The 11,651-nt window shown below is 40.3% G+C and overlaps 1 protein-coding gene across 1 annotated transcript; it reads right to left on the bottom strand.

Annotated features, from left to right (window-relative positions):
• Window positions 1–3,563: 3,563 nt before the first annotated feature.
• Window positions 3,564–9,896, bottom strand: slc35b2 (solute carrier family 35 member B2). Its single transcript, XM_023415201.2, has 4 exons — window positions 9,658–9,896; window positions 7,354–7,541; window positions 7,065–7,225; window positions 3,564–5,632 (listed from the first exon to the last, which is right to left on the bottom strand). Exons 1-4 carry the CDS (start codon window positions 9,675–9,677, stop codon window positions 4,700–4,702), a joined length of 1,302 nt encoding a protein of 433 aa, XP_023270969.1. The 5' UTR covers window positions 9,678–9,896; the 3' UTR covers window positions 3,564–4,699.
• Between the last annotated feature and the right edge of the window lie 1,755 nt (window positions 9,897–11,651).

Here is an 11,651-nt window from a genome sequence, read left to right on the forward strand (position 1 = left end):
CCTGGTGATACAGTGGGCTGTGATGCGTAACAGTGTCATGGTTTTTAATGTGTCTTGTGACCTTTCCAGCCTGTCGTCTCTTCTTCCTCGTTTAATGTGTGTCTCCCTCCAGTGCATGCTGCCAGTGAAGAAATGCCAAAAAATCTGCTTAAAATGTGTGGATTGGTGGACTGCATGACCTACTTAGATGTAGTTCTTGTTCAGTGAAACAGACTTGACCATTTTCTTTGATTTGATCCAATTTATTCTGGACCAACTTGAGAGTTTAGTTTATATGTTTGTCTATACATGTGTCTCTGCATATTTCATTTAAGTTCTATTCACGTCAGTCAATAGATACCTTAGTGTAACGGATCCCGACAGATAAGGGGGCGGTTTTTGTATCAGTGAATAACAGATCTGTAGATAACGTGAGATAAAAAGGTTTAACCATTGAATTACGATATATGCAACCACACCATCCTGCAGGCCTGCGTGCAAACATATTGTTGTGTAATTTAGTTTCAATGACATTTTCAATTTTAAATACCAGAAAAAATGTAATCACTACTCATGATCTGGGACAGTTTTGGTACACACATCAGGTATAGTGTCACTTCTCATATTTGACAGCACTTTGTAAATACTAGAGACAGGAACAGGATTAACACCCACACTGAGTAGGAAGGAAGCAAAACGTATAGATAAAAGGCCTACACAAGACTAATAAAAACCTCTATCTTGAAGCATAAAAAACAGCAACCCACAAAAACGATAACCTTTATGACAAGGTGTAAGAGAGTAGAGAGTCACACATGGTCTGCCTCACTGTATTTATGTTCCACATGTGCAGTAAAAGAGTGCGTGGTGGTGGTGGTGGACTAAAGGTTAGTAAGGCTGCCTTGTGGTCATGCTGCTGCTTGTGCACATCCCAATAAACAATTTAAAAGAAAGTTTTGACCTTCTGGGAAATGCACTTATTTGGTTTCTTGCCAAGAGTTTGACACCAATCCCATGTCTGTAGCTACCTCCAGCTAATTTAGCTTAACATAAAGACTGGAAATAAGGGGGGAAACAGCTAACCTGGTTCTGTCCAAAGCTAACGACATCCACTTGCTAGCACCTGTAAAGCTCACAAAGTCGCACATTTAATCTCATTTGTGAAACTGAATTATAAAAATGATCATTTGAGACAGCAGATATGAACTTAAAGGGAATATTTAACAAATTATGGGCGAGGATAAATATTAAAAAAATGAATGCATTTCAACAAAGGGAGTGAATGTATGGAGCAATGTTGAAAATCAATTAGAAATGTGTAGTACAATTAATAGATGTAAAAGATTAAAAAAATAAGGTGATAGGTGAATATAGGACACTTGTTTGATATCCTATTATAACCTGTTTGTGTGCAACAATAAGATCTGGTATGTGTAGCCATGTGTATACAGTATATAGATATGATCCAGATGGTCCAGGAAGTTACTGGTCCTGGGAAGGAAGTAGTCCATACAACACATAACCCCTATAAAATACAGTTTGCCATTTTTTTTTTTGCACATTTGCTTTTGTACTGACAAAAGAAATAAGATATACCACACGACTAAAGATTTAAAGCTGCTGATAAAGGGGGATTTTTACCTTTGAACATAGCTGACTAATTGTTTCTATATTTGTTTCTGTTCAAACTTAGATAACAAAATCCATCTACCAGTGTTTTTACAGCTCACTAATTAAAACATTATTTATTTTTTTGTTGTATCTGTACAAATAGTGCCATGTAATAACATTTTTTTTTGTTTTACAGGGTGGGACTATTTCTTGGCAGGAAGCTGTTGGCAGGCAAGCAGCGGAGACTGTAAAAGTGTGGCAGATAAGTTCTTGTACAACGACAAACTGTCATTCTCACAGTTTTGTACGGGTTAACAAATTATACTAGTGTTCATTAGTGAGCTTTAGAAGTGCCGGTAGGCACATTTTGTTAACTCTCGAGGGAAGTCCATTTCCAGTCTTTATGCTAAGCTAAGTTAGCCAGCGGTAGCTTCATATTTAGCATACAGATATAAGAGTGGTATTAATTCGCTCAATGAGGTATGGGCGGAAAACAAAGACAGTTTCGGGAAGCTCCCAAGTGATTGCAGGCATTGCTGAAACAGTCAAATGTTCATGCTAGCTAATAAAAGTTCCAACAAAAACACTCAGCTTGTGTCATCCCTGCAGTCAGAGCGAGAGCCCAAAGTGACTGGTCCAACTGTGGAGGTCTGCACGTCTCCCCTCACCTTTCGTTTGCCATTTGCATTTTTAAAAAGTGTATTGGAGGTGCTGACATTGTGACGCACTACTCCAAACCAGATGGGGTGTAGGATGTTGTGAAATGAGAGGTGCAGGGAAAGTCCCCCATCGAGCAGCTGTGACATTGATAAACGAGGGGGAAATGTTTTCTTACAGTTCACAGTCAAACCAAATCTTCATTTTGATGTTCAGTGAATCATAAGTAGTGGTCTGGTTCACGAATCGGAGCGCCAACAGCACCTCAGATGTTTCGATTAAAGTATGCTGTCTTCATGAGACTGGAGAGTAGAAGGACTATGGAGAGATGGCAGAGAGAAAATTACATGTGTGATTTGAACCAAAAACCTGCTGTCCTGGTAAAGGCATCCTCCTCAAGCCACAGAGTAACTGCAGATAAACCTGTAACACAGGAACAAAACAATGTGCTGTTATAAGATCAGTGCTCATGCTCAGTTGTTTTACGAAGACACATTATGTACTTTAAAACATACTTGCAGATCACACCCAACCAACTCTTTTTAGCCGTTGGCCCTGTTTACCTGAGCCTCTTTATTCCCTTATATTACTTGTTAATAACCCCAAACCAACCTCTAATCAAGATCCTAGTTATTGGGTCATAGCAAAGACGGAACCCGCACCTAGAGATTTAACTTTCCAGCCACATATAAGGAACATACCTACTGTAACTGTCTATTATTTAAACCGTATTGCCAAGGTCAGACATGCAGAGAAGCTTATGTCATACTTTTATTACAAGTAGGCTGGAGTACTGCAGTTCATTGTTCACTGGTCTCCTCAAAAAAACAGTAAATACAACTCATACAGAACACCCCTGCAAGAGGAACACACAACATCACTCCTAAGCAAAAGTGTTTGAACTGGCCTCCAGTTACATAAAGATGAGAGTCTTGTACTTGTCTATAAAAGTATTCATGGTCTTGTCCCAACTATTTGGCTCATATGCAGGAAACATGTGTATCTGGTAGAGCCCTTACAGCCGCCGACTCTGCTGCTCACTAAACTGAAAACAAAGACAAGTGTGATGAATCTGCCATCTGTAGATTTGGATCCAGACCTGTGTAAAAAAAAAAAGAAAAGAAAGTTGTTTCAAATTTCTCTTTTCTTTTGATTTTAGTCATTCTTCTTAATGTGAAGCACTTTGAGCTGGATTTCGTGAACAAATAATCATCGAGAATGATTCACATGTATTTACCTGCAAAACAGCACTGACCACACAGCAAATCCTTTGGCACAATGGCAAACAGTAAAATCAAACCTCTGCACTTCACAGCTTTAAGTTAATTTAATATGTTTTATTAATAATCCAGAAATAGTAGAATGATAAAAACAAGGTACCAGTAACATTGCATTTCCCTTGTATGCATTCTCTTATGCATTTTATCTTCACATCCTTGTGACAGCAATGAGCATCATCAACATCCATTCAGTATTCCTCCAGACATTCACATGGAACGGTGAAACACGTGAAGCAGTCCTTTTACAAAAGTACACAACAGACAAGTTGGTTGGAAATAAACAATGACTTTCAGATATATTTACATGATTTTTTTGCCCATTTTTAAAAACATTGAGTAGAATCTGTGTTGTGAAGACAACAAAAGAATTATCTTAAAATAATGCAGAGCAAAAAGTACCAACAGCAGCATCTGATTCAGTGATGTCAGAGCAAAACTATACAATTTGTAAGTAGCTCACTCTTATTACACAAACTGTTGTTTATCACTCTCTATTACAGATGGCAGCCTCTGGAACATGTTAATATACCTTAAATTAAACAGTAATGTATGCACCGTGTATTCAGGCAATGTTTACCACTTTACAAGATAAAATCCAACATGAAGACACATAAAGGCCCCTGCTCTCCAACATGGAGGACTGTGAGATCAGTGTCTGGCTATTGTGACTGAAAGATAACCTAATGGACAGAAAGCATTGTCTTTATGAAAGCAGAGTGTTTGGTTGCAATGTTTAAGATAAAGTTTAGAAGGGGCGTTGTCATAAAATTCATGTCAAAATTTTAATGCTTCACCATACAGCTAACAAGCCTTTCCCTGGATCATGGGAACCCTCCACTGGCTGCACAAACCACATATTGTGGTCTAAGAAAAACTATTCTACCATTAAACTGTGAAATAGCTGAAGAGGCAGTTTGCAGATTGCAGTTTGGGACTTGTGTATTAGACAATCTTACAGGCACTCAAATCACATGGACCCCTTGGGGGCATCTTGGTGTAAGAGTCAAAACTGCAGAATCCCTTTCTGTACCATTGCTAACAAAAATAAAAACCAATGGGAAAGAACAGAACAGTAAAAAAAACAAAAACAGACCTAACAGATAGACACAAATAGACAAAAAGCACCACAGAAAACGTGGTCTCAGTTCCCAGTTTAGTGTGACTTTGGAGTGCTACACCTTCTGTGCAATTGGCTGCGCTGACCGTCGGCCTGACTTCATGCGGCTACGTGCATACACTCGCAGGAAAAGTGCCAGGAAAACGACGGCAACACCAAATCCACCTACAATGGTGACAGCGTGGCCGTAAAGGAAACAGGAGAGGAGAATTGCGATGGCCTGCCTCAGGGTCATGATGATGGTGAAGACGGCAGCACCGAACTGGTTGATGGTGTAGAAGATGAAGAGCTGGCCACATGCTGAGCACACGGACAGCAACACGGCATGAAAGGCAAACTCAGAGTGACGCGTCATGAAGGCCAGTGAGTCGAAGAAGGCGCCCTGCTCCAGCAGTGAGCCGACGGTGAAGAGGCAGGAGAACAGGTTGACTCCAAACATCATCTGCACTGATGACATCTTGTACTTGAACAGGTTGTCCTGCCAGTTGGAGGTGAAGCTGTCGAAGACGATGTAGCCGACCAGGATGACGATCCCGCTGAAGGTGGTGACGGTGGATGGGTGCTTGCTGGTTGTGCTGGACAGCAGGAACATGCTGACACCCACTGAGATCAGCACGGCGGTGAAGTACTCCCAATATTCATAGCTCTTTCGGGAGACGATCTTGCCCATAAGCATGACAGGAATGACTTTAGAGGCCTTGGCCAAAACTTGCGTGGGGAAGCTGATGTATTTGAGGGCCTCGTACTGGCACCAGCTGCTCAGGATGTTGGAGAGTGAGGCAAAGGAGTACTTGTACATCGGTGCTCCGTGGCGAGGTTGCTTAAACAGGATGCACCAGAGGCCCGACACGGTCAGAGCCAGGATACGGTTCATGAAGACCAAGAACTGGGAGTCCTTGAATTTCTCTCCCTGGTCCTCTGGAGTCGTGGCCCCATAGGAACGAGTCATCACCCTCTCCTGCAGGACACCCCATGTCAGGTACGATGCCTAAGAATAAAAATATTGATTTAAGCTCGTCAGGGACAGTGATCAAGTTAGATATTTTTTAGCAGTAGAAATGATGTTAAAAATTTGAGCACTGAGGTTCATTCTTGACCTTTGAGCTTAGACTTTCTCACATAAACTGATAAAAACTGTTGCATTGTGCGGTTTGGCTTTCTTTCGGCTGAAGGTCACTATCTACTTAAAGTGTGGGCAGAAACACAAAGAGGGAATTTTGAACTAAAAAGACTAACTTTGGTTATGGCTTTAACAGTGGATTCTGTTCCCCATTTTTTTTTTTTTTTTTTTTCAGTGTAGTCACACTTGGATGAGTATCAGCGACCTCTAACTCGGTCAACATACATATGGCATGTTAATACTGTAGTAAAGCAGCATAACTCATCTTTTCAGTCACTTTTGGGCAGGGGACGTAAACATTACACTGACCAGCAGTTTCCTGTTTACACCTCCAGCAGACATTGAGTGCCTTTATTACCAGCCACACCAGTGGGGCTGGTATTGTTTTTCCCTTAAGAGTCTATTTTGTGTGTGTGTGTCATCATAGCAAAATGTGGTCCTGGAGACACCTACTGTAGGGGACTACCACAGCTTTGTCTGTGGACAGATCTTGTCACCATGATGGGGTTAGGGTTGAACTGTCCAAGATAAAGTCATGACATTTTACAGGTGTGTAGTTGAGATCAAAATAAAGGCTAAGTTTAAAGAAGTGTGTGGTCCAACCAATGAATACTAATTAGTCATGTAATGTAGTAATAACTACTGAATACTCATGGATCAGAATATAAACATGTTGACGGACGTCACAGCTAGTGTGATCCCATCAGAAGATGGTCTCTGTTTTTTTATTTGGAGTCATGTTTCTGGCCACCTGCCAAATTTTAGTTGAATATTACCTCTCCAAGCTCCGTTTTGGTCTCCACCAACTTCTGAGGAAAGCACCTGGCTCTTTAGCTCTTAAATGCCACACTGTGTGTATCAGCCAGCCTGTCTGCTGTTTGAGGTACAGTAGGTTAGGTAGAGCTGAGGGGAACTGCAGAGTCAGGTAATAATTCTCTATGGGTTTGTTACTACTAGTGACACCTTTCACATAACACATAAATGTTTGGTCCATTGTTAATATTAAAATATTGATTAATGCAGCTTTATCCTTTAATGTAGAGCTTGATTTCATACATGGCGACGTTTTCTTAACTTGCACTTTCCTTCAAATAGACATCAATGAAGCATCATTTAAAATAGCCGGTGAGCTGAGAACAGACCAGGCTGTGGCTATAATCACACTTAAATTAAACAAACATAAAACAACCCTCCCAGCAGCTGCACAAGCACAGAAAACTCAATATGGTGGTATTATAGGGATTAGGCCACATGCAGCTTTATGTATTCAATGACCGAATTTCTTGGGAGGAAACCCCACCTGAAGTCCAGCAGCACAAAAGATTAACTTGATGGCCTGTCTGACTGATGAGCCTGAATCTCCCTCGTTCCTGGGTGCAGCTGACACGTCATCCAAAAGACCTGTTTTGGCCTCATTGCCAAACACGCAGGTTCTTATGACAGGGTAGCAGATCCCACTACCTGAAAGTAAGGGAAACAGAGAGATAAATGAACCTGATATCAAGGTGGTCAGGAAGACATTAATGTGTGTTCTTTAACTGGTATACATTCCCAAATTAGATGTGTGTGTTTTTCTCATGAGCCCAAACCTGTTTCCAAGTAATTGGTGCGCTTGAAGTAGCTAATGAGGAGGTAGCCAGGGATGATGATGGTGGAGTATCCCAGCATGTTGACGAGGAAGCGGAAGAGCCAGACATCGTGCCAGCCTTCCAGTAGTGATGACTCTTCTGCAGCCACAGTGGAAGGGAGGAGAAGCGACACAAGTGCGGGCCAAACCCTAAGGGAGTAACACAATATAAGATATAGTGGAAATACAATTTCATTTCTAAATGCTAAACTAATATTTGACAGGCAAGGTATTTGTGTGTTTGCTCGAGTGAAGGGATGGATCAACACAACTGCGAGAATGTAACCCTCAGGTTTGGCGGGGCAACTACTCAACACTTTCACGATATGAAGTGGCAAACCGTGACTAATTTGTCTCTGTAATATGCTGTTAATATAATACATATCAATACATAAAGACAATACATTTTACATAACCTTATATAGGTTATGTAAGATGGATAAAATCGCACTGAAGCATTTGGAATCAATATATTGTACTATATTTGTACTTTCCGACACCTTGACAGGATACCTATAGGTATAGAAGGTGTTTCTTTCCTATGTGGATTGGGACCCATCACTCCACCAGAGGAATGTTGTGTCATCTTGCATCTTGCTTTAAAACAGACGTCTTGAAGCAGAAGCAACACAAGGGTGCTGCCCTGGGCAGACATTTTGCAATGAGATGAATAATAATGGCTACTCTAGAAATGTAGTATTTCACTTATAAAGTTGGGTGTTTGCAAGACAGATTTTAAAAATAGATGCAGCAGAAGCTAAAATAGCCAAACCTTTGGTCCGAAGGTTGAGTAAAGCTTCAAAAACATTGGATACTACACTTCCCATAATGCAACACAATAGCATCTTTCATTAGACCCTTCCCGCCATGTCTTTCTAACTTCGCCCAGTTTGTAATACAGGGTTTATGTTGAAGTCTCCAAGCTGTAGCTGACATGACCCTGAGGAAATCATTGGGGTTATTTCCTCAGAACACTCCCTCAAAGTACACTACACAACTGTTTGGACAAGCTGAGCAGTACTACCCTTGATGAGCAAAGCAATCTTCATGCACAACATTGGCTGGCTATTGGTGAAGTACTGAAGGTACGGAATCATGTAAAACAAGCATAACCTGTTCACCTAACCATATAGAAATTAGATGACTTTCCGCGCCTTAAGTAGCAAGTAAACTTAAGTAGCACTGGTAACTCAAGCGCACCTGATGTGAAACCCTAGCTTCCAGTGAAAGAGGTGTGGTCCTTGCTATCGTGGCACTGAGTGTGTATCCCATTCGGAGCGAGGCTGGGCCTCCTCCCAGGGGGAGCCTGACTCACACAGAGCCTCTTTGTGTGGGACTCTGCTGTGGCATGGCTAGTCAGTAGCCCACTGCAGCAAGACCTAGGCTCTGAACAGGCAGCTTATTACATGAAGGAATGCAACGAACCGGCTGGGCAGCCAACCAACAGGCTGCTACACCTCAGGCACACAGAGAGAGCACTGCCAAAGTGTACCTGAGGGAAGAATGAGTGCTTGTGTCCTGTATGGATATATAACAGCAAATAATATAAACTGAAACTGAAATAACACAGCTTTCCCTTGATAAAAAAAGACAACAGCAGCCCTTCATAAAAACTATGTAACTATTACTCCCTCCCTACTGGGAGATGTGGCCTGGATAAATTAATATATACACAGTCAACACAGTGGGAAAGCAACGGGGGAAAACCAAATTTTGTGACTCATCATATCCTATAAGGGTGTGGGAATTTCAGGCATACTGCCAATTCAATAAAAATAAACATACTTTATGACATATTGTATTGTACTGAAAAGACCAAAATATTGTCAGCTCTTCAGACACACCCTCATACTTTTACACTACACACTTGTGCTTAATAGCTACTATCTGAAGATTAAAGTTACATGTTTTAGTTGACAGCTATCCTCATTGTGAACTAAGGGACACAATTTCTGGCAACACCTTCCATAATAATGGACGATAAGAAAAAACAAAAACACTTGCAGCAGCACTAGGTTAGCTGACACCGGTTCCTATACACAAACCGTGTAGTTTTACTTACTACTAGCAAGCAGGTTGTTTGTTTTGTACTTCAAAAACACACGGGCAGTCACTTTAACCACGAACAACGGTAATTAACGGTTAACTGACTTCACTACACACTGACAATCATATCAGTCATCAGTCAGCTGGGCTTGTCCACACTTAAAACTCATCATTAGAATGATATAATGTCCAGTTAGCTCATTTTGGTCTCCAACGTTACCTCCATGAAAAAGATGGCATTTTCCCACACTCTGTGGCCCGACACCTGGCGCAGCACACACGCCGACCGACTCAAACGTCTCCGCTGTAACAGAGCATGAAGTCGCACGGACCCGGCAGGTAACGATATTTTTAATAATTAAGGGTCGTCTTCTTTTGGACTAGCCACATTTAGCGTTGATGTCTTCAACTTATCCTCCGATGTGTTCACTTGAGCAGGAAAGGCCCCTTCTTCTTTACTCAACACCAGAGGATGCCAGAGACAGCGGCCGTCCAGCGGCCCCGCCCCCTGTCGGTGTGGAGGAGTAACTGCCACGCTTAACTAAGCAACCGCTGTTGCTATTTACAATACAGTACTACAGTATTATCAGTAGATAGTGCTTGAAATATCAGCAAACTGCTCATTATTTAGAGAGAATTGCAGCGTTAATTATAATATTGGATTATTAAAACTCATGCATTAATGTGTAAGCACTATTTTATCTGGTCTTTTAACCATTCTGGGGTGTTTCATTTACTATATAACAATGAATCATATTTTATATTCATTGTAAGTTTTCAAAATTGTAAACTGAAGAATAACTTTCCAGTGCATTTTACTGCTGAAAGATGTTCAAAATGGTCAACGGTTCAAAAATGAGTGAAAAGATGGTTAAAAATGTCTTTGGTCAACAGTGATATAGGTTCAAAACTGAAAGTTTTTTCACCAAACATTTGAAAACGTTAATTAATTAATTACATTATATTATGATCCCTTTTTTAAATAGAAATCAACATTAAAATCCAGGTTGTTGTTCACTGGCTAGTAACTATAACTGCCATATTTAATGGTAATGGTCTAAAAAGTACAATACTTGCCACTATAATTAAGTGAAATGAATTATGGAGTGGCATGAATTTGATGTACTCATGTAAAGTACAGCTACAGTACCTTAAAATACAGTGTAAGTACAGTACTGGAGTAAATGTATAAAGTTACATTCCACCACTGAACATTGTTATACATTAAACTACACAACAGCTGCACCCCAGCCAGCTACAATATTAAAATGCTGCCTACATGTTAAGTCATAACAAAGAAATAAATCATAAAAATAAAATTGCAAATGTATGAAATGGGCCATTCTTCATGATGAGATGTTTTACTGTTATTTGAGTACATTTCACACCATTTTTTTTTAATTTTAGTATTTTTACTTTTACTTAAGTAAATCATCTGAGTACATCTTCAACCACTGCTTTTAAGCAATAAACTTAATAGTATGAGGTTTGTCTGACACATACGTTACACTGCATAAAACAGCATAAGAATCAATGCTGTGGTTAATTATTCACCACACACTCTTGTATATGTGTGACAAATAGGCCTACATATTACAGCAATAGTACTTCACATGATTAACAGCAGTTCCTACAGTATAATTCGCCATGGTGCATCCCTGTAACAGTGGAAATTCTGAGATTCCTGTTCAAATGATGTCATTGCCAGCAATGCAAGGCAATATTTGATTCTGCATAGTATTGGTGTAAAAGCAATAGACTAATGTGATGGTTGAAGGACAGTAATTAAGGCCTTTATGACAGTATTAATAATGTAGTGTTATTAAAACAATCCCACCTCATTCAAAGAAGGAAAATGTGTTGTTGCATACTCAATGGTGGTTGAAACTTGCTTATCTAATTTTTTCACATTTATTTTCCAATGGAAAAACCAGCATGACCTGTAGTGAGCACAATACAAATAGCAGCAGGGTTTCCCAGATCACAGGCTCAATGGGGAAGTAAGTATAGTTTCACAACTCTGTTCTAGGTGAGAGAATGCCTATTTACTAGCTGTCACCACAATGACTTAAATACCACACTGTCACACCCTTACAACACAGTCTGCCTGACCAAGAGAAAGCTATTTATTTTGGCTAATATCCCTATATGAACATGAAGTGAGTACCAATTATTCAAATTGTCTTGCTGTGGGTATGTGTTTATAAAAGAGAT

Source organism: Seriola lalandi, unplaced genomic scaffold (assembly GCF_002814215.2).
Source record: "Seriola lalandi dorsalis isolate HSWRI2012SDOR001 ecotype SW California unplaced genomic scaffold, Sedor1 jcf7180002054544, whole genome shotgun sequence".
In the NCBI taxonomy this organism is placed as follows: Eukaryota; Metazoa; Chordata; class Actinopteri; order Carangiformes; family Carangidae; genus Seriola; species Seriola lalandi.

What these genes read in the sequence shown, in the direction of transcription:
- slc35b2 (XM_023415201.2), bottom strand. Translation starts at nt 9,677, where the DNA reads ATGCCATCTTTTTCATGGAG. An exon ending in CACCAATTACTTGGAAACAG is followed by an intron (nt 7,226 to 7,353) that starts GTTTGGGCTCAT and finishes CCTTACTTTCAG; the next exon opens with GTAGTGGGATCTGCTACCCT. An exon ending in TTTGTGCTGCTGGACTTCAG is followed by an intron (nt 5,633 to 7,064) that starts GTGGGGTTTCCT and finishes TTTTATTCTTAG; the next exon opens with GCATCGTACCTGACATGGGG.